Below are 27227 nucleotides of genomic sequence, written 5' to 3'. Positions count from 1 at the left end.
TTAGTTTCCTTAGGGTGTCCAGCATTCTATCCTCTTCCTCTACTGTAAATATTGTAGCAAAATAATTATTCATGACATGTCCGCCATTTCCTTATTTTCATTCACAATATCACCATTAACCATTTCGAAAATGCCCACATTGCTCCTGATCACCCTCTTTTTCCAAATATAACTAACAAAAATTGTTTATTTTGATATCCCTTACCAGTTTCTTTTCATACTCCATTCTTGTAACACTCACTATCTCTTTTGTCACTTTTGCTGATCTTTGTATCTCTCCCAGTCGCCAGGATCTGTGCTAATTATTACATTTTTCTATGCTTTTTCTTTTAGCTTTATGTTGTCCCTTACCTCTTTAGTCATCCATGGCTGTTTCTTTTGGCAAGTAGAGTTCTTGCCCCTTAGGGGTATAAACTGTTTCTGTATCATGTTAAATTATTCTTTGAACACCTCCCACTGATCTTCTGTCAATTTACCCATTAACAGATTTCCAGTTTGCTGTGGACAGTCTCTGCCTCATCCCACTGAAGTTGCCCTTGCCTAACACTAGAATCTTGGTAGCTGTTTCACGTTTCTCCCTTCCAAACCACGTTGAACTCGATCATGTTATGATCGCTATTAGATAAATGTTCACGCACCATTAGGCTGTTGACTAAATCTGGCTCATTATTAAATTTAATATGACCTGCCCCCTTGTTGACTCTAGAATGTATTGTTGTAGAAAACTATCCTGAACATACTCGAGAAATTCGCCCAAGAATACGAGAAAAACCAAAGTGCCATTTGCCCCTCTGAGTGGCTCTACAGGGCTGTGTCCAGGCTGAAGTTCTGTTTCCGGCATACGATCCATCCCCCATATTGTCCTTTCAGAGCTCCAGCCAGGTGGGAGCGAGGAAAATCTATAGGAATCTGTTTACAACAAAGCTGATTTATTTGTCATATATCCAGAATATTAAACTCCATCCCAATTGTAAGCGTTATTGACATCAGCAGAAACAATCCCCAACTATCATAGTTCAGTCCTGGATGTGATTAACAGAATCAATAACAGCTGAATTCAATGCCTGCACGCAATTGTGAGCTCGCTGGTGTGCCAGCAGGTTGGATGACTGAGTGAATCCTTTCCCACACACAGAGCAGGTGAAAGGTCTCTCCCCAGTGTGAAGTCGCTGGTGTGTTAGCAGGCTGGAGTGCTGAGTGAATCCCTTCCCACACACAGAGCAGATGAAAGGTCTCTCCCCAGTGTGAACTCGTTGATGTCTCAGCAGATTGCCTACCAGAGTGAATCCCTTCTCACATACGGAGCAGATGAATGGCCTCTCCCCAGTGTGAACTCGGTGGTGTGTCAATAGATCGGATGATTGAGTGAATCCCTTCCCACACACGGAGCAGGTGAACGGTCTTTCCCCAGTATGAACGCGCTGGTGTCTCACCAGCTCTGCAGAGCTTTTAAAGCTGTCCCCACAGTCAGAGCATTTAAAGGGTCTCTCCCCAGTGTGAATAAGCTGGTGTGTTCGGAGGGGGGATGAGTGAGTGAATCCCTTCCCACACACAGAGCAGGTGAACGGCCTCTCCCCAGTGTGAACTCGCTGGTGTGTCAGCAGGTGGGATGACTGAGTGAATCCCTTCCCACACACGGAGCAGGTGAACGGCCTCTCCCCGGTGTGACTGCGGCGATGAGTTTCCAACTGGTACGGGTAATTGAATCCCTTCCCACAGTCCCCACATTTCCACGGTTTCTCCATGGTGCGGGTGTTCTTGTGCCTTTCCAGGTTGGATGATCAGTTGAAGCCTCGTCCACACACAGAACACGTGTACGGTTTCTCCCCGCTGTGAATGGTGTGATGATTTTTCAGGCGGTGTAACTGGTTAAAGCTCTTTCCACAGTCAGTGCACTGGAACACTCTCACTCGGGTGTGTGTGTGTCTCGGTGCTTTTTCCAGTCACACTGATGTTTGAAATCTTTTACCACAGACAGAACAAACATTTCTCCTTCCACATTCAAAGGCCGATGATATTCATTCCTGATGAATGGAGCGACTGTCAGGTCTGGATGTGATGTTTGGTTTGAGTTTGCGGTCTGTAAATGCTGCCCCTCTCTCAGCCTGTAACAGAAGTTTACAAAAGCCATCACTGTGAGTCCAGGATAGAAATTCACAACATTCTCTCCTCCTGGTTCCTGCCCAAGGGGGCCGCGCATGCGCCCTGCTGCACCCGGTGCCTCACAAGATGGCGGCCGTTAACCCGGGCCTGTCACCGGGTGAAAGCCCCGCAGCTGCCGCCCCATTCGGGACAAACGCCGGACCCGGAGGTTCTTGTTCAGGGCCTGAGGCCAACATCGCCCGCGCATGCCCAGCTCACACTGCCCGGGTGATTGACGGCAGCTGCGGACCACTCGGAAGAGCGGGGTTGGGACTGGAGGAGCGAACGGGCGGCTGGTCCTCCAACCAATCGGAGTGTGTGAGGGGCGGGGCTTGCGGCACCCAGTGGGCGGGGCTGAGCCCGAGCTCTCCTTCACTGTCGCGGGCGGAGGAGACAGACTTCGGTCAAACATTCAGTTCCTTAAGGCGGTAGGAGATTGTGGGAGCAGGGGAGGAATTGGACCCGCGGATGGGTTGGGAATCTTTATGAATACCTGGCGTAGGCCTCAGGCCCCGAATAAGAGCCCACCGTGTTTGCACTGCGGTAACAGGCCCCGGGTGAACGAGGTTACTGGCCGCCATCTTGGACAGGGCAGGATCACGGCGCATGCGCTGCCATCCTGGCCTGGAGCAGAAAGTGGGCGGGTCTTCAAGGTCTTTGTTCCCAGATGGGCAGAGGAAACGTTTCAAGGGCACCCTCAAAGCCTCCCTGATAAAGTGCAACATCTCCACCGACACCTGGGAGTCCCTGACCAAAGACCGCCCTAAGTGGATGAAGTGCATCCGGGAGGGCACTGAGCACCTCGAGTCTCGTCGCCAAGAGCATGCAGAAAAAGAGTGCAGGCAGCGGAAGGAGCGTGCGGCAAACCAGCTGCACCCACCCTTTCCTTCAACAACTGTCTATCCCACCTGTAACAGAGACTTTAATTCCCGTATTGGACTGTTCAGTCACCTGAGAACTCACTTTTAGAGTGGAAGCAAGTCTTCCTTGATTCTGAGGGACTGCCTGTGATGATGATCCCAACCGGGTCCCAGTACCCGGGAGATGGAACATCCTGGGCAACAGATTTTTAATCACCTTCACCCACTCCCAGGCCACATGTGATGTTTGTGGTCCAGAGGAGTCCATGGGCCATGTATTAAAGAAGCAGTAGCAGGACATTTGGAAAAGCAAAATTTGGTCAGACACAGTCAGCATGGATTTATGATGGGGAAGTCATGTTTGACAAATTTGCTGCAGTTCTTTGAGGATGTAAGGAACAGGGTGGATAAAGGGGAAACAGTGGATGTGGTATATTTGGACTTCCAGAAGGCATTTGACAAGGTGCCACATGAAAGGTTACTTACTGCACAAGATAAAAGTTCATGGGGTTGGGGGAAATATATTAGCATGGATAGAGGATTGGCTAACTAACAGAAAACAGAGAGTATGGATAAATGGTTCATTCTCTGGTTGGCAACCGTTAACTAGTGGGGTGCCGCAGGGATCAGTACTGGGACCCCAACTATTTACAATCTATATTAAGGACTTGGAAGAAGGGACTGAGTCTAACGTAGTCAAGTTTGCTGATGATACAAAGATGGGAGGAAAAGCAATGTGTGAGGAGGACACAAAAAATATGCAAAAGGACATAGGCTAAGTGAGCGGGCAAAAATTTGGCAGATGGAGTATAATGTTGGAAGTGTGAGGTCATGCACTTTGGCAGAAAAAAAATCAAAGAGCAAGTTATTATTTAAATGCAGAAAGATTGCAAAGTGCCGCAGTACAGTGGGACCTGGGAGTACTTGTGCATGAAACACAAAAAGATAGTATACAGATATAGCAAGTGGTCAGGAAGGTCAATGGTATCTTGGCCTTTATTGAAAAGTAGATGGAGTATAAAAGCAGGGAAGTCTTGCTACAGCTATATAAGTAATTGGTGAGGCCACACCTAGAATACTGCGTGCAGTTTTGGGTTCCATATTTACGAAAGGATATACTTGCTTTAGAGGCAGTTCAGAGAAGGTTCACTAGGTTGATTCCGGGGATGAGGGGGTTGACTTATGAGGAAAGGTTGAGTAGGTTGGGCCTCTACACATTGGAATTCAGAAGAATGAGAGGTGATCTTAGCGAAACGTATAAGATTATGAGGGGGCTTGACAAAGTGGATGCAAAGAGGATGTTTCCATTGATGGGGGAGACTAGAACGAGAGGGCATGATCTTAGAATAAGGGGCTGCCCATTTAAAACAGAGATGAGGAGAAATTTCTTCTCTGAGGGTTGTAAATCTGTGGAATTTGCTGCCTCAGAGAGCTGTGGAAGCTGGGACATTGAATAAATTTAAGACAGAAATAGACAGTTGCTTAAACAATAAGGGGTTATAGGGAACGGGCAGGGAAGTGGAGCTGAGTCCTTGATCAGATCAGCCATGAGCTTAATAAATGGCGGAGCAGGCTCGAGGGGCCTATGGTCTACGCCTGTTCCTATTTCTTATGTTCTTATATATTCAGTGGGAGAGGCTGCAGCCCCTGTATAGTTACCTGAAGGGGCTGCTCCACAACTCTTGGTTACATTTTAGCCCCACACTCCTAATCTTTGGGCATCAGGTGCGGAGGGGGGTAAGGAAGAGGATTTTTTTCTGGACCTGCTCTTGGGCCTGGCTGAAACAGCAAATTGTAGGTCCAGGCTGGTCGAGGCCCATTGGTCCTTCCTCTTCCGCTTAAACTGCCATGGGCTCGTCGGGCTGAATGGCCGCCTTCCGTGCTGTAACCATTCTATGATTCTAACCACTCCCTGTGATACAAAGTTCTACATTCTCACCACTCTTTGGTTGTGGTGTATTTGGACTTTCAAAAGGCTTTTGACAAGGTCCCGCACAAGAGATTGGTGTGCAAAGTCAAAGCGCATGGTATTGGGAGTAATGTATTGGCGTGGATAGAGAACTGGTTGGCAGACAGGAAGCAGAGAGTCGGGATAAACGGGTCCTTTTTAGAATGGCAGGCAGTGACTAGTGGAGTGCCTCAGGGCTCAGTGCTGGGACCGGAGCTGTTTACAATATATATTAACAATTTGGATGAAGGAATTGAGTGTAATATCTCCAAGTTTGCAGATGACACTAAACTGGGTGGCGGTGTGAGCTGTGAGGGGGACGCTAAGAGGCTGCAGGGTGACTTGAACAGGTTAGGTGAGTGGGCAAATGCATGGCAGATGCAGTATAATGTGGATAAATGTGAGATTATCCATTTTGGGGCAAAAACAGGAAGGCAGAATATTATCTGAATGGCAGCAGATTAGGGTGAGAGACAAAGGGCCGAATTGAGATGGTAATAACACAAGTTAGGAAACAAAAGATGAGTCTAGATAGGGTGTGAATCGCAGAATGATTACCAGCTGCCATGGGAAACGGAAAGAAACAAAATAAAAATAAAAAAGGAGGGGAATTTTTGTAAAAAAAAACGTGAGGAAAGGGAACAACATATGGGTAGCAGTTACGCTCTGAAATTGTTGAACTCGATGTTGAGTCCAGAAGGCTGTAAAGTGCTTAAACGAAGGATGAGGTGCTGTTCCTCGAGCTTGCGTTGAGCTTCATTGGAACAGTGTAGGAGATCGAAGACTGAGATGTCAGAGTGGGAGTAGAGCGGAGAATTAAAGTGACAGGCAACCGGAAGCTCGGGGTCACCCTTGCGGACTGAACGGAGGTGTTCCACAAAACGGTCACCCAATCTGCGTTTGGTTTCCCCAATGTAGAGGAGACTACATCATGAGCAGTGAATAGAGTAATCTATTCTGCTACTTGTTCCCTCTGACCTTGTTCATCAGTCTATTATGGGGTACATTATTGAAAATCTAGATAAATTACATTTGCATTACCATTATCTACTCTCTCTGTTACCTCTTCAAAAAATTCAGTGAGGTTGGTCAAGCAAGACTTTTCCTTTTGAAATCCATGCTGGCTATTCATTACTATATTTTTGGTTTCTAGATGCTCTGGACATGAGGAGAAAATCACTGACTCATTGATTTTATTCTCACTCTGCATACAAGGGGTTTCTCACCCACTCAAATTACCGCCCCGAAATGAGCAGAACCAAAAATCCAGCCCAAATTTTTTTTAAACTAAAATGCTTGTAGTAGAGCTAAGAGCAGGAGTACTCACTCCCTATTCCACAGTAGTCACTAATGCCGCGCCCCCTCATTGCCACTCCACAACTGCCCCCACCCCCACCCAGGACTAAACCTTAGAGCGGCTGCTGGTGAGGCAAGTGGGTCAATATTCAACAATGTAAATTAAGTCATCCAAATAAATGAGATCCGAGGCCCAATTTTGGGTCGACCTTTGGCCTCCTGTCTGCATGCCACTAGTTATATGCCTGAAAATGGGCCATGACCAATTTCTAGGCCATTATGTCTCACTGGTTCTGTATAATTTTATTTCTAAATAGATCTGACTTTATTTTAACATATACAGATTGGTTTGATTGTGTGGTGCTTACCACCTTTCAAACAAGAAAACATGGTGGACAGCCACATGATTTCTGGTAGCTGATATCGCAATAGGAGGATAATATTGATCTCGGGCATACTATCTCAGATCCTGCAACATGGTTCTTTGGAGGCTTGGTTTGTTTATGGAAACTGCCTTTTTGCTGTGAGTACATGTCAAAATTGTTGGGAGATGGTCAGACCTTTTAACAACTCATCATCATCATCATAGGCAGTCCCTCGAAATCAAGGAAAACTTGCTTCCACTCTCAGGTAACTGTACAGTCCAATATAGGAATTACAGTCTCTGTCACAGGTGGGACAGGCAATCATTGAAGGAAAGGGTGGGTGGGAGTCTGGTTTGCCACACGCTCCTTCCGCTGCCTGCGCTTGCTTTCTGCATGCTCTCGGCGACGAGACTCGAGGTGCTCGGCGCCCTCCCGGATGCACTTCCTCCACTTAGCGCGGTCTTTGGCCAGGGACTCCCAAGTGGCAAAAACACGAAGGCAGAATATTATCTGAATGGCGGCAGATTAGGAAAAGGGGAGGTGCAATGAGACCTGGGTGTCATGGTACATCAGTCATTGAAAGTTGGCATGCAGGTACAGCAGACGGTGAAGAAGCCAAATGGTATGTTGACCTTCATAGCTAGGGGATTTGAGTATAGGAGCAGGGAGGTCTTACTGCAGTTGTACAGGGTCTTAGTGAGGCCTCACCTGGAATATTATGTTCAGTTTTGGTCTCCTAATCTGAGGAAGGACGTTCTTGCTGTTGAGGGAGTGCAGCGAAGGTTCGCCAGACTGATTCCCGGGATGGCAGGACTGACATATGAGGAGAGACTGGATCGACTGGGCCTATATTCACTGGAGTTTAGAAGGATAAGAGGGGATCTCATAGAAACATACAAAATTCTGACGGGACTGAACAGGTTAGATGCTGGAAGAATGTTCCCGATGTTGGGGAAGTCCAGAACCAGGGGACACAGTCTAAGGATAAGGGGTAAGCCATTTAGGACTGAGATGAGGAGAAACTTCTTCACTCAGAGTTGTTAACTTGTGGAATTCCCGGCCGCAGAGTTGTTGATGCCAGTTCATTGGATATACTCGAGAGGGAATTAGATACGATCCTTACGGCTAAAGGGATCAAGGGGTATGGAGAGAAAGCAGGAAAGGGGTACTGAGGTGAATGATCAGCCATGATCTTATTGAATGGTGGAGCAGGCTCGATGGGCCGAATGGCCTACTCCTGCACCTATTTTCTATGTTTCTATGTTTCAACACAAAAGAAAAATATTGCAGATGCTGAACATCTGTACTAACAACAAAAAATGCTAGAAATGCTCAGCAAGTCAGGCAGCGCCTATGTAGAAAGTAAAAAAGACATACATTTATATAACGCCTTTCACGACCACCGGATGTCCCAAAGCACTTTACAGACAATTAAGTGCTTTTTTGAGTGTAGTCACTGTTGTAACGTAGGAAATGTGGCAGCCAATTTGTGCACAGCAAGCTCCCACAAACAGCAATGTGATAAATTACCATATAATCTGGGGTTTTTTTGTGATGTTGATTGCGGGATAAATATTGGCCAGGAAACCAGAGTTAACTCTCCTGCTGTTCTTTGAAATAGTGCCATGGGATCTTTTATGTCCACCTGAGAGAGCAGACGTGGTCTCAGTTTAATGTCTCATCCGAAAGATGGCACCTCCGACAATGCAGGACTCCCTCAGTACTGCACTGAAGTGCCAGCCTAGATTTTTGTGCTCAAATCTCTGTAGTAGGATTTGAACCCACAACCTTCTGACTCACAAGTGGGAGTGCTGACACAAGACGCTTTTGGTCAATGACCATTCGTCAAAACTGGATACAGTTGGAGCTATAACAAATTTTAAGCAAGTACAGCTGCAGGGAAAGGGGGAGGGGAGGAAAGAACAAAAGGGAAGGTCTGTGATAGGGTGAAAGGCAGGAGAGATTGAATGACAAAAGGTATGATTGTACAAAGCAAAAGGAGATGGTAATGGCGCAAGTAAAGAAACAAAAGATGGGTTATGAAGAGGTATAAATGGGAATAGCCCAATCGTCAACAGCCGCTGTTCGAAAAGATGGAGGCAGAGGTTATGATCTGAAATTGTTGAACTCAATGTTGAACCCAGAAGGCTGTAAAGTGCCTAATCGAAAGATGAGGTGCTGTTCCTCGAACTTGATTAAAACAGTGTAGGACGCCAAGGACAGAGAGGTCAGAGTGGGAGTGGAGCAGAGAATTAAAGTGAAAGTTGACCAGAAGCTCAAGGTCATGCTTGTGGACTGAACGGAAGTGTTCAGCAAAGTAGTCACCCAATCTACATTTGGTCTCCCCATTGCAGAGGGGACAGCATTGTAAGAAGAGAATACAGTATACTAAATTGAAAGAAGTACAAGTAAATTGCTGTTTCACTGAGGAGGAGTGTTTGGGGCACTGGACAATGGGAAGGGAGGAGGTAATGGGGCAGGTGTTGCATTTCCTGTACTTGCATGGGGTGGTGGTGTTTTTTTTAAGTTGTTATTACAGGATGTAGGTGTTGCCATCGTTTATTGCCCATCCTAGGATTTTGACCCAGCAACTGTGAAGGCAAGGCGATATATTTCCAAGTCAGGCTGATGTGTAACTTGGAGGGGAACTTGCACTGGTGGTGCCTGCTGCCCTTGTCTGTCTAGGTGGTAGAGGTTGCAGGTTTTGGAGGTGCTGCTGAAAAAGCTTTGGCAAGTTGCTGCAGTGCATCTTGTAGATGGTGCACACTGCAGCCATGGTGCGCTGGTGGCGGAGGGAGTGAATGTTTAATGTGGTGGATGGGGTGCCAATCAAGAGTGCTGCTTTGCCCTGGACGATATCGAGCCTCTTGAGTGTTGTTGGAGCTGCACTCATCCAGGCAAGTGCAGAGTATTCCATCACACTTTTGACTTGTGCTTTGTAGATGCTGGAAATGCTTTGGGGAGTTGAGGTGAGACACTCGCCGCAGAGTACTCCTGCTCCTGCAACCACAATATTTATGTGGCTGGTGTTTTTTTTAACCAATAAGGGAATTAAGGGTTATGGGGAGCGGGCGGGTAAGTGGAGCTGAGTCCACGGCCAGATCAGCCATGATCTTGTTGATGGGCGGAGCAGGCTCGAGGGGCTAGATGGCCTACTCCTGTTCCTAATTCTTATGTTCTTGGTCCAGTTAGGTTTCCAATCAATGGTGACCCCCAGGATGTTGGTGGGGAGGATTCGGTGATGGTAATGCCTTTGAATGTCATGAAGTGGTGGTTAGACTCTTGTCGGAGATGGTCATTGTCTGACACTTATGTGGCCCAAATGTTACTTGTCATTTATCAGCCCAAGCCTGAATGCGGGTGTAAACTGCTTCATTGTCTGAGGAGTTGCGAATGGCACTGAACACTGTGCAATCATCAGTGAACATCCCCACTTCTGACCCTATGATGGAGGGACGGTCATTGATGAAGCAGGTGAAGATGGTTGGGCCTAGGACACTGCCCTGAGGAACTCCTGTGTTGGTGGTGATTGAAAAGTGGACCATGATGTAAGCGCCCTCTGCTACCAGTTTTCTGGCCCTAACTATCTCCTTTTCGCCACGGACTTCCAATCCCTCTACACCTCCATCCCCCATCAGGATGACCTGTGGGCCCTCAACTTCTTCCTTGACCGGAGGCCCAACCAGTACCCATCCACCACCAGCCTCCTCCACCCGGCTGAACCTGTTCTCACATTGATCAACTTCTCCTTTGACTACACTTGTTTCCCCGCAAATAAAAGGTGTTGCTATGGGAACCTGCACGAGTCCTAGCTATGCCCGCATTTTCACGGGATGTATGGAACTTTCTTTGTTCCAGTCCTATTCAGGTTCCCTCCCTCACCTCTTTTACCCGTACATTGATGACTCTATCGGTGCCATTTCCTGCTCTCGCCCCAAACTGGAAAACCTCATCAAATTTGCTTCCAAGTTCCACCCTTCCCTCGCCTTCATGTAGTCCATCTTAAGACCTGTTATATTTCTAGCATTTTCCAGTTCTCATGAAATGTAATTGACCTGAAACATTAACTCTATTTCTCTCTCCACAAATGCTGCCTGAGTATTTCCTATATTTTATGTTTTATTTCAGATTTCCAGCAGCCACAGTATTTTGCTGTTGGACAAGTGTAGAACTGAACCCAGCCAGAGTCAGCACCTTCAGGGAGGAGAGGAAGGGGAACTAGTGAGTGTAGAACTGAACCCAGCCAGAATTGGTGAAGAAAACTGGGAGCGGAGGACACATTGTCTTGAGACGTGCAATGGGTTTGGATTTCAGCACAGGGTGGGATGGGGATTTACAGCTTTGGGGGAACAAGAGAGGAATGAATGTTCCATAGATACTAGAATTGTCTGTTCTGAATTTCTGTCCTGTACTTTCAGTGATGAGTTTTGTAATCTTTTACAGGGAATTAGAAGGGGAGGATTTACAGACGGGAAACTCAAACCAAACATCACGTGAAGGTCTAACAGTCACTCCATTCATCAGGACCGGAGTATCATCGGCCTTTGAATGTGGAAGGAGAAATGTTTGTCCGTTCTGTGTGTGGGAAAAAGATTTCAAGCATCAGTGTGACTGGAAAAGCACCAAGACACACACACCCGAGTGAGAGTGTTCCAGTGCACTGACTGTGGAAAGAGTTTAACAAATTACAAAGCCTGAAAAAACAGTGCACCATTCAGCGGGGAGAAACTGTACACGTGTTCTGTGTGTGGACGAGGCTTCAACTGATCGTCCAACCTGGAGAGACACAAAGACACCGGCACCATGGAGAAACTGGGGAAATGTGAGGACTGTGGTAAGGGATTCAGTTCCCCGTCTGAGCTGGAAATTCATCGGCGCAGTCACACCGGAGAGAGGTCGTTCACCTGCTCCGCATGCGGGAAGGGATTCCCTCAGTTATCCACCCTGCTGAGACACCAACGAGTTCACACTGGGGAGAGGCCTTTCACCTGCTCCATATGTCGGAAGGGATTCACTCAGTCATCTAACCTGCTGACACACCAACGAGTTCACACTGGGGAGAGACCGTTCACCTGTTCCGTGTGTGGGAAGGGATTCACTCGGTCACCCGACCTGCTGAGACACCAGAGAGTTCATACCGGGGAGAGGCCGTTCACCTGCTCTGTGTGCAGAAAGGGATTCTCTCAGTCTTCCAACCTGCTGAAACACCAGCGAGTTCACATTGGGGAGAGGCAGTTCACCTGCTCCGTGTGTGGGAAGGGATTCCCTTTATCATCCGACCTTCTGACACACCAGCAAGTTCACATTGGGGAGAGACCATTCACCTGCTCCGTGTGTAGGAAGGGATTTACTCAGTCATCCCACCTTGTAACTCACCAGCGAGTTCACACTGGGGAGAGGCAGTTCATCTGCTCCATGTGTGGGAAGGTATTCCCTCAGTCATCCGACCTTCTGACACACCAGCGAGTTCACACAGGGGAGAGACCATTCACCTGCTCTGTGTGTAGGAAGGGATTTACTCAGTCATCCCACCTTGTAACTCACCAGCGAGTTCACACTGGGGAGAGGCCGTTCATCTGTTCTGTGTGTGGGAAGGGATTTACTCAGTCATTCAATCTGCTGACACATCAGCGAGTTCACACTGGGGAGAGGCCGTTCACCTGCTCTGTGTGTGGAAAGGATTTCACTTGTTCATCCCACCTACTGACACACCAGCGAGTTCACACTGGGGAGAGGCCTTTCACCTGCTCTGAGTGTGGAAAGGGATTCATTCAGTCATCCCACCTGCTGAGACACCAACAAGTTCACACTGGGGAGAGGCCTTTCACCTGCTCTGAGTGTGGGAAGGGATTCACTCAGTCATCCACACTGTTGAGACACCAGCGAGATCACAAGTGACTGCAGGGGTTGGATTCTACTGTTGCTGCTTATGTTAATCACTTTCCGACTGAATCGTGTTCATTCTGACAGTTGGGGTTTGTTTCTGCTGATGTTAATAACGCCTATAACTGGGCTGGAGTTTAATATTTTGATGTTTCAAATAACAGTGTGTCGATATTTGATGTCTCCAAGATAAGAGACTAATTGATGTCCTGTTACTGACTATTCCATTTTTGGGCCTTTTCTCCTTTCGAACTCGAGATTATTTCAGTTCTCAAACCTTCGGTTACTCTCATGGTCAAGTCCCAGCTCCCCATACCTTCCAGAGTGCCTCTCTTAGCCTTAGTATCCAGGGAAGGTATTGGTAACACATCTGGGATCACTAAACACAAAACTCAGTCTGTTAATCACTTTTAGCTGCTGGACTTAGCGTGTGCCCCACAGCATCCCTCCCACCTTCAATATGTGAATAGAGCATCACGCCTGCAAACCTGGTTTCATTTTAAATTTGAATCCATTCAGTGAATGTATTTAACAAAAGAAGAACAAGTAAACAGATCACATCAAACAATTGGCAAAGGTTTAGAGTCAATCTTGGAAATTTTCATCATAAAATGTTTAGATTAGAAATATTATGTTCGGATAAGAAACGTCTCGAGACCAGTGGTTTGTGCTTGCCACAGAAAGACCACAGTGTTTTTACGTGCTTCTAACGTTGTTGATCTCTGTTGAAGAAAATGCAGGCTTGTGTCTCTGGACTATGCAGTAGCCAGAGACTACCATGTTGGGCAATGCCAGTTCCAGTTTGATGCGAGGTTGATGGCATAGCAAGAGATCCAGCAGTTTTTTGAATTTATCTCCAGTTATCTGCAAACATCGAATGTCGCAGCATGCTGACAAAATTGGACTTAAGACGTTAAACTATTGAGTTAAATTATTGGGATCGATTGTTATAGAATTGAATTGTTATAGAATGGAAAAGTAGTGAAGTTATGCTAAACTGGTATCTAACCTTGGTTAGACCACACGGAGTTCTGCATGCAATTCTGGTCACCATATTTTAAAAAGGATATAGAGGCACTGGAGAGGGTACAAAGAAGATTTACAAGGATGATACCAGAAATGAGAGGGTACATCTATCAGGAAAGGATGGACAGGCGCTGGGTCTTTTTTCTCTTTAAAAAAAGAAGGCTGAGTGGTGACGCAATCGAGGTTTTAAAAATTATGAAAGGTTTTGATAGAGTAGATAGAGTGTTTCGACTTCTGGGGACTAGCGTAATTAGAGGCCATCAAACATAAGATAGTCACCAAAAAATCAAATACGGAATTCAGAAGGAACCTCTTTACCCAGAGAGTGGTGAGAATGTGGAACTCGCTACCACAGGGCGTGGTTGAAGCATAGATGCATTTAAGGGGAGGCTAGACAAGACGTTTTGCTGATAGAGTTAGACGGGGAACGAAGGGAAGAGGCTCGAGTGGCCGGCATGCACTGGTTGGGCCGAATGGTATGTTTCTGTGCTGTATATACTATGTAATCCGATTGTCCCAGACACATTGTTCAAAGGGGAACATAAATGACTTGCATCAAAATGCAATTGTTACTTTTGTCTTTGTAAAATAACAAAGTCTGGGCATAATTTGTTTGTGAAATTAAACTTGATTATATAAATTGAAAGGAGCTGCTGTTCAAGCACATGGGAAGGGAAATTTAGCTGAAAATTAAGGGGATAATCAGTTTTTTTTTTGAAAAGGTCCAGTCTATGTGGTTCTGTCCAAACTATGTATTCAGAAAGAAGTTTTTGGGGAAACTGCTGTGTTAAAGTTAACTAACATCCATCATCATCTTTACGCAGAGGGTTGTGGGGATCTGGAACTCGGTGCCTGGAAGAGTGGTGGATGCAGAAACCCTCACCGCTTTTTAGAGATGGTTGGATGGGCACTTGAAGTGCCATAACCTTCAGGGTTACGGACCTAGAGCTAGTAATTGGGATTAGAACTCAAGAACATAAGAATTAGGAACAGGAGTAGGCCATCTAGCCCCTCGAGCCTGCTCCACCACTCAACAAGATCATGGCTGATCTGGCCATGGATTCAGCTACATTTACCCGCCCGCTCCCCATAACCCTTAATTCCCATATTGGTTAAAAATCTATCTATCTGTGACTTGAATACATTCAATGAGCTAGCCTCAACTGCTTCCTTGGGCAGAGAATTCCACAGATTCACAATCCTCTGGGAGAAGAAATTCCTTTTCAACTCGGTTTTAAATTGGCTCCCGCATATTTTGAGGCTGTGCCCCCTAGTTCTAGTCTCCCCAACCAGTGGAAACAACCTCTCTGCCTCTATCTTGTCTATCCCGTGCATTATTTTAAATGTTTCTATAAGATCACCCCTCATCCTTCTGAACTCCCAACGAGTAAAGACCCAGTCTACTCAATCTATCATCATAAGGTAACCCCCTCATCTCCGGAATCAGCTTGGTGAATCGTCTCTGTACCTCCTCCAAAGCTAGTATATCCTTCCTTAAGTAAGGTGACCAAAACTGCACGCAGTACTCCAGGTGCGGCCTCACCAACACCCTGTACAGTTGCAGCAGGACCTCCCTGCTTTTGTACTCCATCCCTCTCGCAATGAAGGCCAACATTCCATTCGCCTTCCTGATTACCTGCTGCACCTGCAAACTAACTTTTTGGGATTCATGCACAAGGACCCCCAGGTCCCTCTGTACCGGAGCATGTTGTAATTTCTCCCCATTGAAATAATATTCCCTTTTACTGTTTTTTTTCCAACGTGGATGACCTCACACTTTCCGACATTGTATTCCATCTGCCAAACCTTAGCCCATTCGCTTAACCTATCTAAGTCTCTTTGCAGCCTCTCTGTGTCCTCGACACAACCCGCTTTCCCACTAATCTTTGTGTCATCTGCAAATTTTGTTACACTACACTCTGTCCCCTCTTCCAGGTCATCTATGTATAATTGTAAACAGTTGTGGTCCCAGCACCGATCCCTGTGGCACACCGCTAACCACCGATTTCCAACCCGAAAAGGACCCATTTATCCCGACACTCTGCTTTCTGTTAGCCAGACAATTCTCGATCCATGCTAATACATTTCCTCTGACTCCACGTACCTTTATCTTCTGCAGTAACCTTTTGTGTAGCACCTTATCGAATGCCTTTTGAAAATCTAAATACACCACATCCATCGGTACACCTCTATCCACCATGCTCGTTATATCCTTAAAGAATTCCAGTAAATTAGTTAAACATGATTTCTCCTTCATGAATCCATGTTGCGTCTGCTTGATTGCACCATTCCTATCTAGATGTCCCGCTATTTCTTCCTTAATGATAGCTTCAAGCATTTTCCCCACTACAGATGTTAAACTAACCGGCCTATAGTTACCTGCTTTTTGTCTGCCCCCTTTTTTAAACAGAGGCGTTACATTAGCTGCTTTCCAATCCGCTGGTACCTCCCCAGAGTCCAGAGAATTTTGGTAGATTATAACGAATGCATCTGCTATAACTTTCGCCATCTCTTTTAATACCCTGGGATGCATTTCATCAGGACCAGGGGACTTATCTACCTTGAGTCCCATTAGCCTATCCAGCACTACCTCCCTAGTGATAGTGATTGTCTCAAGGTCCTCCCTTCCCACATTCCCGTGACCAGCAATTTTTGGCATGGTTTTTGTGTCTTCCACTGTGAAGACCAAAGCAAAATAATTGTTTAAGGTCTCAGCCATTTCCACATTTCCCATTATTAAATCCCCCTTCTCATCTTCAAAGGGACCAACATTTACTTTAGACACTCTTCCGTTTTATATATAGTAAAAGCTTTTACTATCTGTTTTTATGTTTTGCGCAAGTTTACTTTCGTAATCTATCTTTCCTTTCTTTATTGCTTTCTTAGTCATTCTTTGCTGTCGTTTAAAATTTTTCCAATCTTCTAGTTTCCCACCAACCTTGGCCACCTTGTACGCATTGGTTTTTAATTTGATACTCTCCTTTATTTCCTTGGTTATCCACAGCTGGTTATCCCTTCTCTTACCGCCCTTCTTTTTCACTGGAATATATTTTTGTTGAGCACTATGAAAGAGCTTCTTAAAAGTCCTCCACTGTTCCTCAATTGTGCCACCGTTTAGTCTGTGTTCCCAGTCTACTTTAGCCAACTCTGCCCTCATCCCACTGTAGTCCCCTTTGTTTAAGCAAAGTACGCTCGTTTGAGACACTACTTCCTCACCCTCAATCTGTATTACAAATTCAACCATACTGTGATCACTCATTCCGAGAGGATCTTTTACTAGGAGATCATTTATTATTCCTGTCTCATTACACAGGACCAGATCTAAAATAGCTTGCTCCCTTGTAGGTTCTGTAACATACTGTTCTAAGAAACAATCCCGTATGCATTCTATGGATTCCTCCTCAAGGCTACCCCGTGCGATTTGATTTGACCAATCGATATGTAGGTTAAAATCCCCCATGATTACTGCCGTTCCTTTTTCACATGCCTCCATTATTCCCTTGATTATTGCCCACCCCACCGTGAAGTTATTATTTGGGGGCCTATAAACTACGCCCACCAGTAACTTTTTCCCCTTACTATCTCTAATCTCCACCCACAATGATTCAACATTTTGTTCATTAGAGCCAATATCGTCTCTCACAACTGCCCTGATATCATCCTTTATTAACAGAGCTACCCCACCTCCTTTCCCTTGTCTATCTTTCCGTATTGTCAGATACCCCTGTATGTTTAATTCCCAGTCTTGGCCACCCTGCAACCACGTTTCTGTAATGGCCACCAAACCATACCCATTTGTAATGATTTGTGCCGTCAACTCATTTACTTTGTTTCGAATGCTGTGTGCGTTTCGGTAAAGTGTTTAAATTCTAGTTTTTAAACCATGATTTTTAGTTTTGACCCCCTCCTGCAGCCCCTTTATATTCATACATATTGTCTCTTCCTATCACCTTGTGGTTTACACTTACCCCAGTGCTACTCTGCTCTGTTGCCTCTTGCCTTTTGCATTCTTTCTTGGGGTTCTGTTCATCTGAGCTCTCACCCACTCTAGCTCAGAGCCCTCTCCTGGGTTCCCACCCCCCCTGCCAAGCTAGTTTAAAGCCCTCCCAACCGCACTATCAAAACCACCCGCGAGAACATTGGTCCCGTCTCTGTTGAGGCGTAACCTATCCGACTTGTACAGGTCCCACCTACCCCAGAAGCGGTCCCAATTGTTCAGGAAACTAAAGCCCTCTCTCCTGCACCAGTGCCCCAGCCACATATTTATCTGAGTAGCCTTCCTACTTCTACCCTCACTAGTACGTGGCACTGGCAGTAATCCCGAGATTACCACCTTTGAGGTCTTGGCTTTCAATCTTACTCCTAGCTCCCTAAAATCAGCTTTCAGGACCTCACCCCTCTTTCTACCTATGTCGTTGGTACCAATGTGGACCACAACCACTGGCTGTTCCCCTTCCCTTCCCAGAATGCCCTGCAGTCGCTCAGTGACATCATTGACCCTTGCACCAGGGAGGCAACACACCATCCTGATGTCACTTTTGCTGCCACAGAAGCGCCTATCTGCTCCCCTAACTATTGAATCTCCTATCACTATAGCCCTTTCCGTTTTCTTCCTCCCTCCCTGTGCAGCTGAGCCACCCACGGTGCTGTGGACTTGGCCCTGGCTGCACTCCCCAGAGGCATCACCGCCCTCGCCAGTAGTCAGAATAGAGTACCGGTTGGAGAGCGGGATAGCTTCAGGGGACTCCTGCACTACCTGCCTCGCCATACTCTTGTGTGCGCCGGTCACCCATTCCCTATCCTCCTGTACCCTTTTAATCTGTGGGGTGACCAACGCCTGAAACGAGCTATCCACGTATCTCTCGTTCTCTCGGATGTTCCTCAGTGCCTCCAGTCCTCGCTCAAGCTCCGAGTCTCGGCGCTCGAGTTGGAGGCGCTGCAGACACTTCCTGCACATGTGGTCATCCCCGTTGCGGGAAGCATCCAGGAATTCCCACATGGCACAGGTGTTGCACTCCGTTCGAACGAGCTCCCCTGGCATCCCACTAGTTACCCTTAAATTACCCAGCAAAAACACTGACTTCCACTACACACACTAAACAGCTATTTAGTAATTTATCCTCTTATCTATTAGAACACAAAATCAAAGAGCTATACTCACCAGCCGATCAGCCAACCACTTACCAGCTTGGCTGTGACGTCACTTTTTGATTTCTTGTCCCTCCTCACCGCACTGCTCACTCACCGACTGCCGCTGGGCCTTTGTCGGCCGCTGACCCTGGACTGCCACTGACGCTGCTCCTCACCGCACTCTGGATGACCTTTTGTTGTCTGGCGCAGTATTAATGGTAAGTACTGCAGGGAATCAAATACAGCCAGGGTGATGATCTGGACTAGTTTCGATCGCCTGGATAGGTCGGAGAGGAATTTTCCCAGATTTTTTTTCTCCCTAAATTGGCCTGGATTTTTATCTGGTTTTGGCCTCTCCCAGGAGATCACATGGCTCCGGTTGGGGTGGAGTGTAGAATGTTTCAGTATAAGGGGTGTCGCAATTGTGTGAGGCGGACGGGTTGGGCTGGGTGCTCTTTGCCTTTCCGGCATTGTTCATAGGTTTATATGTAATCTTCAGGGCTGCTGACCAAGGGCCGTGCAGCTCTTTGTCAGCCGGCGTGGACACGATGGGCAAAAATGGCCTTCTTCTGCGCTGTAAATTTCTATGTTTCTATCTTGCAGACTGAATTGTTCTCTGGCATATTTTGGGGAATAAAATGTCCAAGAAGAGGTTCGGTTAAATAAAATTAAACAAAAAAAAAATGGGTTAAAACTTGGACCAAGTGGGAATGTTTGATCTATATTTTAAAGATATTATGATAATATTGTATTAGATAGTAAAGTTCCTCTGGGGCTCATGAATGAAACGGTGAACACTATCAAATTTAATAAGAGGAAGTGAGTGAGAAGATAAGAGGAAAACAGGAAAATTACATCACCAAATGGGAATTTTTCTTAAATCATTGTTCTTGGGCGGATTGTCATAAACCACCTGGGTACAATCTGGTATTAATGTAAATTGTTGTGAAAGTCAGGAAGTGTAGTAAATTGATAAGCTTTCTCTTCGAGATGTTTGTCTCATTGGGACATTAGAACCGGTTTTGGGGGAGGTGGGACCAGTACAAACCGGTCTGCACCTGGGCAGGACTGGAACCAATGTCCTCGGGTGAGTGTTTGCTAGTGCTGTTGGGGAGGGGTTAAACTAATATGGCAGGGGGATGGGAACCTATGCAGGGAGACAGAGGGAAGTAGAATGGGGGCAGAAGCAAAAGATAGAAAAAGAAAAGTAAAAGTGGAGGGCAGAGAAACCCAAGGCAAAAAGCAAAAAGGGCCACATTACAGCAAAATTCTAAAGGGCCAAAGTATGTTAAATAGACAAGCCTGAAGGCTCTGTGCGAGGAGTATTCATAATAAGGTGGACGAATTAACTGTGCAGATAGCAGTTAACGGATATGATGTGATTGGCATCACGGAGACATGGCTCCAGGGTGACCAAGGCTGGGAACTCAACATCCAGGTGTATTCAACATTCAGGAAGGATAGACAGAAAGGAAAAGGAGGTGGGGTGGCGTTGCTGGTTAAAGAGGAAATTAACGCAATAGTAAGAAAGGACATTAGCTTGGATGATGTGGAATCTGTATGGGTGGAGCTACGGAATATCAAAGGACAGAAAACGCTTGTGGGAGTTGTGTATAAACCACCAAACAGTAATAGTGAGGTTGGGGACAGCATCAGACAAGAAATTAGGGATGCGTGCAATAAAGGTACAGCAGTTATCATGGACGACTTTAATCTACATGTTGATTGGGCTAACCAAACTGGTAGCAATGCGGTGGAGGAGGATTTCCTGGAGTGTATTAGGGATGGTTTTCTGGACCAATATGTCGAGGAACCAACTAGAGGGCTGGCCATCCTAGACTGGGTGATGTGTAATGAGAAAGGACTAATTAGCAACCTTGTTGTGCAAGGCCCCTTGGGAGAATCCTTTATTAAGATGGAGAGTGACACAGTTAATTCAGAGACTAGGGTCCTGAACTTAAGGAAAGGTAACTTCGATAGTATGAGACGTGAATTGGCTGGAATAGACTGGCGAGTGATACTTAAAGGATTGAAGGTGGATAGGCAATGGCAAACATTTAAAAATCACATGGATGAACTTCAACAATTATACATCCCTGTCTGGAGTAAAAATAAAATGGGGAAGGTGGCTCAACAAGGGAAATTAAAGATAGTGTTAAATCCAAGGAAGAGGCATATAAATTGGCCAGAAAAAGCAGCAAACCTGAGGACTGGAAGAATTTTATAATACAGCAGAGGAGGACAAAGGGTTTAATTAGGAGGGGAAAAATAGAGTATGAGAGGAAGCTTGCTGAGAACATAAAAACTGACTGTAAAAGCTTCTATAGCTGTGTGAAGAGAAAAAGATTAGTGAAGACAAACGTTGGTCCCTTGCAGTCAGATTCAGGTGAATTTATAATGGGGAACAAAGAAATGGCAGACCAGTTAAACAAATACTTTGGTTTTGTCTTCACGAAGGAAGCCACAAATAACCTTCCAGAAATACTACGGGACCGAGGGTCTAGTGAGAAGAAGGAACTGAAGGAAATCCTTATTAATCAGGAAATTGCGTTAGGGAAATTGATGGGATTGAAGGCTGATAAATCCCCAGGGCCTGATAGTCTGCATTCCAGAGTATTTAAGGAAGTAGCCCTGGATATGGTGGATGCATTGGTGATCATTTTCCAACAGTCTATCGACTCTGGATCAGTTCCTATGGACTGGAGGGTAGCTAATGTAACACCACATTTTAAGAAAGGACGGAGAGAGAAAACGGGTAATTATAGACCAGTTAGCCTGACATCAGTAGTGGGAAAAATGTTGGAATCAATTATTAAAGATGAAATAGCAGCGCATTTGGAAAGCAGTGACAGGATCGGTCCAAGTCAGCATGGATTTATGAAAGGGAAATCATGCTTGACAAATCTTCTGGAATTTTTTGAGGATGTAACTGGTAGTGTGGACAAGGGAGAATCAGTGGATGTGGTGTATTTGGACTTTCAAAAGGCTTTTGACAAGGTCCCACACAAGAGATTGGTGTGCAAAATTAAAGCACATGGTATTGGGGGTAATGTGGATACAGAACTGGTTGGCAGACAGAAGCAGAGATAAACTGGTCCTTTTCAGAATGGCAGGCAGTGACTAGTGGGGTGCCGCAGGGCTCAGTGCTGGGACCCCAGCTATTTACAATATACATTAATGATTTAGATGAAAGAATTGAGTGTAATATCTCCAAGTTTGCAGATGACACTAAGCTGGATGGTGTTGTGAGCTGTGAGGAGGGTGCAGGGTGACTTGGACAGGTTAGGTGAGTGGGCAAACGCATGGCAGATGCAGTATAATGTGGATAAATGTAAGGTTATCCACTTTGGTGGCAAAAACACGAAGGCAGAATATTATCTGAATGGCGGCACATTAGGAAAAGGGGAGGTGTAGACACCTGGGTATCATGGTACATCAGTCATTGAAGGTTGGCATGCAGGTACAGCAGGCGGTGAAGAAGGCAAATGGTATGCTGGCTTTCATAGGGGATTTGAGTATAGGAGCAGGGAGGTCTTACTGCAGTTGTACAGGGTCTTAGTGAGGCCTCACCTGCAATATTGTGTTCAGTTTTGGTCTCCTAATCTGAGGAAGGGTGTTCTTGCTATTGAGGAGTGCAGCGAAGGTTCACTAGACTGATTCCCCAGATGGCAGGACTGACATATGAGGAGAGGCTGGATCGACTGGGCCTGTATTCACTGGAGTTTAGAAGGATGAGAGGGGATCTCATGGAAACATATAACATTCTGATGGGACTGGACAGGTTAGATGCAGGAAGAATGTTCCCGGTGTTGGGGAAGTCCAGAACCAGGGAACATAGTCTAAGAATAAGGGATAAGCCATTTAGGACTGAGATGAGGAGAAACTTCTTCACTCAGAGTTGTTAACCCATAGAATTCCCTATCGCAGAGAGTTGTTGATGCCAGTTCATTGGATATATTCAAGAGGGAGTTAGATATGGCCCTTATGGCTAAAGGGATCAAGGGGTATGGAGAGAAAGCAGGAAAGGGGTACTGAGGTGAATGATCAGCCATGATATTGAATGGTGGTGCAGGCTCAAAGGGCTGAATGGCCTACTCCTGCACCTATTTTCTATGTTTCTATTGCCTATACTGAACAATAAGAAAACTGAATTTGATAGCCTGGCCACTACCTGAGAATAATAAGGGGAAAAACTTGCTGGTGGGCGTAGCCTATAGGACCCATAACAATAGCTACACTGTTGGATGGAGTATAAATCAAGAAATAATGGAGGCTTGTAAATAGGAATGGCAATAATCATGGGTGATTTTAACCTTCATATTGATTGGACAAAGCAATTTGGCCAGGGTCGCTTTGAGGAAGAGTTCATAGAGTGTATTCGGGATAGTTTCCTTGAACAGTACGTTGCAGGGAGCAGGTTATCTTAGATCTGCTACTGTGTAATGAGACAGGATTAATAAATGATCTAATAAAGAATCATCTAGGAATGAGTGACCATAGCATGGCTAAATTTCAAATTCAGTTGGACGGTGAGAAAGTTGGATCTCAAACCAGTGTCGTAAGCTTAAACAAAGGTATGAGGGCAGAGTTGGCTAAAGTGGACTGAGAAAATAGATTAAAGTGTGGGACGGTTGATGAGCAGTGGCAGACATTTAAGGAGATATTTCATAACTCTCAACAAAAATATATTCCAATGAGAAGGAAAGACTGTAAGAGAAAGGATAACCATCCATGGCTAACTAAGCAAATGAGAGATGGTATCAAATTGAAAACAAGGCATGCAAAGTGGCCAAGACTAGTGAGAGGCCAGAGGATTGGTAACTTTTAAAAGTCAGGAAAGAATGGCTAAATAAATAGAGAGGGAGATAGATTATGAAAGTAAACTAGTATGAAATATAAGAACAGATAGTAAGAGTTTCTACAGGTACATAAAAAGGAAAAGAGTAGCTAAAATAAATGTTGGTCCCGTACAGAATGAGACTGGGAATTTAATAATGAAGAACAGGGAAATGGCAGAGACTTTAAACAAATATTTTGTATCGGTCTTCACAGTAGAAAACACTAAAAACATCCCAATAGTGGATAATCAAGGGGCTATAGGGAGAGAGGAACACTAAAGAAGTAGTATTTGGTAAAATAATGGGACTAAAGGTGAACAAGTCCTCTGGACTTGATGGCTTGCATCCTACGGTGTTAAAAGAAGTGGCTGCAGAAAAAGTGGATGCATTGGTTGTAATCTACCAAAATTCCCTGGATTCAGGGGAGGTCCCAGCAGATTGGAAAACTGCAAATGTAACGCCCCTATTTAAAAAGGGAGGCAGACAGAAAGCAGGAAACTATAGACCGGTTAGCCTAACATCTGTCGTTGGGAAAATGCTGGAGTCCATTATTAAGGAAGCAATAGCAGGACATTTGGAAAAGCATAATTCAGTCAAGCAGAGTCAGCATGGTTTTATGAAAGGGAAATCATGTTTGACAAATTTGCTGGCGTCCTTTGAGGATGTAACGAGCAGGGTGGATAAGGGAAAACCAGTGGATGTGGTGTATTTCTATTTCCAGAAGGCATTCGATAAGGTGCCACATAAAAGGTTACTGCACAAGATAAAAGTTCACAGGGTTGGAGGTAATATATTAGCATGGATAGAGGATTGGCTGACTAATAGTAAACAGAGAGTCAGGATAAATAGTTCAAATGGCAAACGGTAACTAGTGAGATGCTGCAGGGATTGGTGCTGAGGCCTGAATTATTTAATGACTTGGATGAAGGGACCAAATGTAATGTAGCCAAGTTTGCTGATGATACAAAGATGGGTGGGAAAGTAAATTGTGAGGAGGACATACAAAATCTGCAAAAGGATATAGACAGGCTAAGTCAGTGGGCAAAAAATTGGCAGATGGAGTATAATGTGGGAAAATGTGAGGTTATCCACTTTAGCAGAAAAAATAGAAAAGCAAATTATAACTTAAATGGAGAAAAATTGCAAAGTGCTGCAATACAGAGGGACCTGGGGGTCCTTGTGCCTGAAATACAAATAGTAAGCAGGTTCAGCAAGTAATCAGGAAGGCAAATGGAATGTTTGCCTTTATTGCAAGGGGGATGGAGTATAAAAGGAGATTTGTCCTGCTACAATTGTACAGTGTATTGGTGAGGCCACACCTAGAATACTGCGTACAGTTTTGGTCTCCGTATTTAAGGAAGGATATACTTGCATTAGAGGCTGTTCAGAGGTTAATTAGATTGATTCCGGAGATGAGGGGGTTGACTTACGAAGATGGGTTGAGTAAGTTGGAGTTCAGTTGATCTTTTTGAAATATATAAGATAATGAGGGGGCTTGACAAGGTGGATGCAGAGAGGATATTTCCACTCAATGAGGAAACTAAAACCAGGGGACAGAGTCTCAAAATAAGGGGCTGCCCATTTAAAACAGAGAGGGTTGTAAATCTGGAATTCTCTGCCCCAAAGAGCTGTGGAGGCTGGATTATTGAATATATTTAAGGTGGAGATACAGATTTTTGAATGATAATGGAGTGAAGGGTTATGGGGAGCGGGCAGGGAAGTGGAGCTGAGTCCATGATCAGATCAGCCATGATCTTATTACATGGCAGAGCAGGCTCGAGGGGCCAAATGGCCTACTGTGGAAATGTATTTTTATCTAAGCTGATACCACACTGTATTGTTGTGCCCTTTTTAATATATAACAAAATGGAGTCCTGGTCCTTCCAGAAATTTCTGCATAAAACAGTCGGTTTGCATAAACAGCTAAACCTGGCTTGAAAGGGCTGATAGCCACCAGACAGCTGGGAAGCAAGTCCTGCTGAGACAATTGCCCCCCCCCCCCATAGTGCTCTCCTATTGTCTTTACGACACCAGTTCCATGCCACCCCACCCTTTTCGAAGTACTCAAACCACCAGCCATTATCTCTTGTAGAGACCTTATCCATTTGATGAAAAAAGATAACTGACCAGGAAACTGGACAATCCTGACACAATGCAAGGCAGGTAATAGCTCATTACCACACTCTCATTGAGTAATGGCTGGCTGGCCAACTAATAACCCTGACAAAAGAAAATATCTGGAAACCACGTCAGGACAAGGATGTAGTAATTATCTTTATCTGTATTCACTGACTGCGAGGCAGAGCCAATACACAGGGAGAGGCCATAACTTGGGTTTTACTGTATAAATATCTCGTGAAACTGTACCATTTTGAAGGTTCATTTAGCCATTGACTGAGTGTGACCTTTCCCTTGCTAGCAAGTAAATTAAAGAAACTTCTGCCGGAGCTGAAGGTGTCTGAGTCATTTATCAGAGGTCAAGATTTCGACACTACTCCGGCTATTTCTTATATTCTTAAACTCGAACCCCTGCAGTCACTTTTGAACTCGCTGGTGTATCAGCAGGCTGGATGAACGAGTGAATCCCTTCCCACACACGGAGCAGATGAGTGGCCTCTCCCCAGTGTGACTGCGTCGATGAGTTTCCAGCATAGATGGATATTTGAATCCCTTCCCACTGTCCTTACATTTCCACAGTTTCTCCGTGGTGCGGGTGTCCTTGTGTCACTCCAGGTTGGATGATCAGTTGAAGCCTCATCCACTCACAGAACACGTGTATGGTTTGCCCCCGCTGTGAATGGTACGATGTTTTTTCAGGCTGTGTAACTGGTTAAAACTCTTTCCACAGTCAGTGCACTGGAACACTCTCATTCGGGTGTGTGTGTCTCGGTGCTTTTCCAGTCACACTGATGGCTGAAATTATTTCCCATAAACATTTCTTCTTCTACAGTCAAAGACCGATGATATTAAGATGAATCGAGTGACTGTCAGATTATGTTTGGTTTGAGTTTCCCGTCTGCAAATCCTCCCCTTCTAATATCCTGTGAAAGGAGTTTACAAAAGTCAGCACTGGAAGTGCAGGATAGAAATTGAGGTCAGACAGTTCTAGTTTCTATCGAACATTCATTCCTCTCTCCTGTACCAAGATGGCCTGTACCCTCATCCCTCCCTGCCCAAGATGGCGGCCACTTACCCTGCTCACCTGCACCTGTCCCCAGGTGATTATGAAGCTTCCCAGCCCACCCAGGGGTCCAATCCCTCCCCTGCGCCCCCAATCTGGGAATGGAATCAGTGAGTTTCTCAGATGGGGAGAAGGAGAGAGAAAAAAGGGAAATCAAAACCGGACAGTCCGCCGATCCGGTCCCGGGCAGAGCTTCTTCAGTTTGGCGAGCGCGCTCGAGGGACCACTGCCTGATTGACAAGTCCTCCAACCAATCGGGGAGTCTGAGGGGCGGGACTTGCGCTGGTGATTGTGTGATCCGCAGGGCAGTGACTTTCTGCGATACCTTGTTCAGGGCCTGGGGCCAGGGGAGGCTGTGGGCATTTGTTCCCCTTATTGGGACCAAGGCTCTTTGTCTCACAGCCCACTGGGTGGGACTTACGCCGGCTGATTGGGTGACCCGCAGCACAGTGACTTTCTGCAGTCCCTTGTTCAGATTTTAATGCAGACTTTTTGAATTCATCAATAAAAGGGACAGGGTCTCTAATTCTGGTGTGCGACAGTTCCTGGTACAGACTG

General features: G+C 45.6%; 1 protein-coding gene and 1 pseudogene across 1 annotated transcript; one reads left to right on the top strand and one right to left on the bottom strand.

Moving 5' to 3' along the window:
* Nucleotides 1-749: 749 nt before the first annotated feature.
* On the bottom strand, nucleotides 750-1833 carry LOC139238071 (zinc finger protein 239-like). Its single transcript, XM_070867432.1, has one exon. It carries the CDS (start codon nucleotides 1743-1745, stop codon nucleotides 1017-1019), a length of 729 nt encoding a protein of 242 aa, XP_070723533.1. The 5' UTR covers nucleotides 1746-1833; the 3' UTR covers nucleotides 750-1016.
* A 654-nt stretch (nucleotides 1834-2487) lies between these two features.
* The window catches only part of LOC139228623 (zinc finger protein 585A-like), an 89766-nt pseudogene continuing 65026 nt past the window's right edge, over nucleotides 2488-27227 (top strand).

This window comes from Pristiophorus japonicus, chromosome 2, assembly GCF_044704955.1.
Source record: "Pristiophorus japonicus isolate sPriJap1 chromosome 2, sPriJap1.hap1, whole genome shotgun sequence".
NCBI classification, from domain to species: Eukaryota; Metazoa; Chordata; class Chondrichthyes; family Pristiophoridae; genus Pristiophorus; species Pristiophorus japonicus.
This window is presented reverse-complemented; position numbering and strand designations above follow the sequence as displayed.

Excerpts from the sequence above, each read along its gene's own strand:
- LOC139238071 (XM_070867432.1), bottom strand. The coding sequence starts at position 1,745 with ATGGAGAAACCGTGGAAATGTGGGGACTGTGGGAAGGGATTCAATTAC.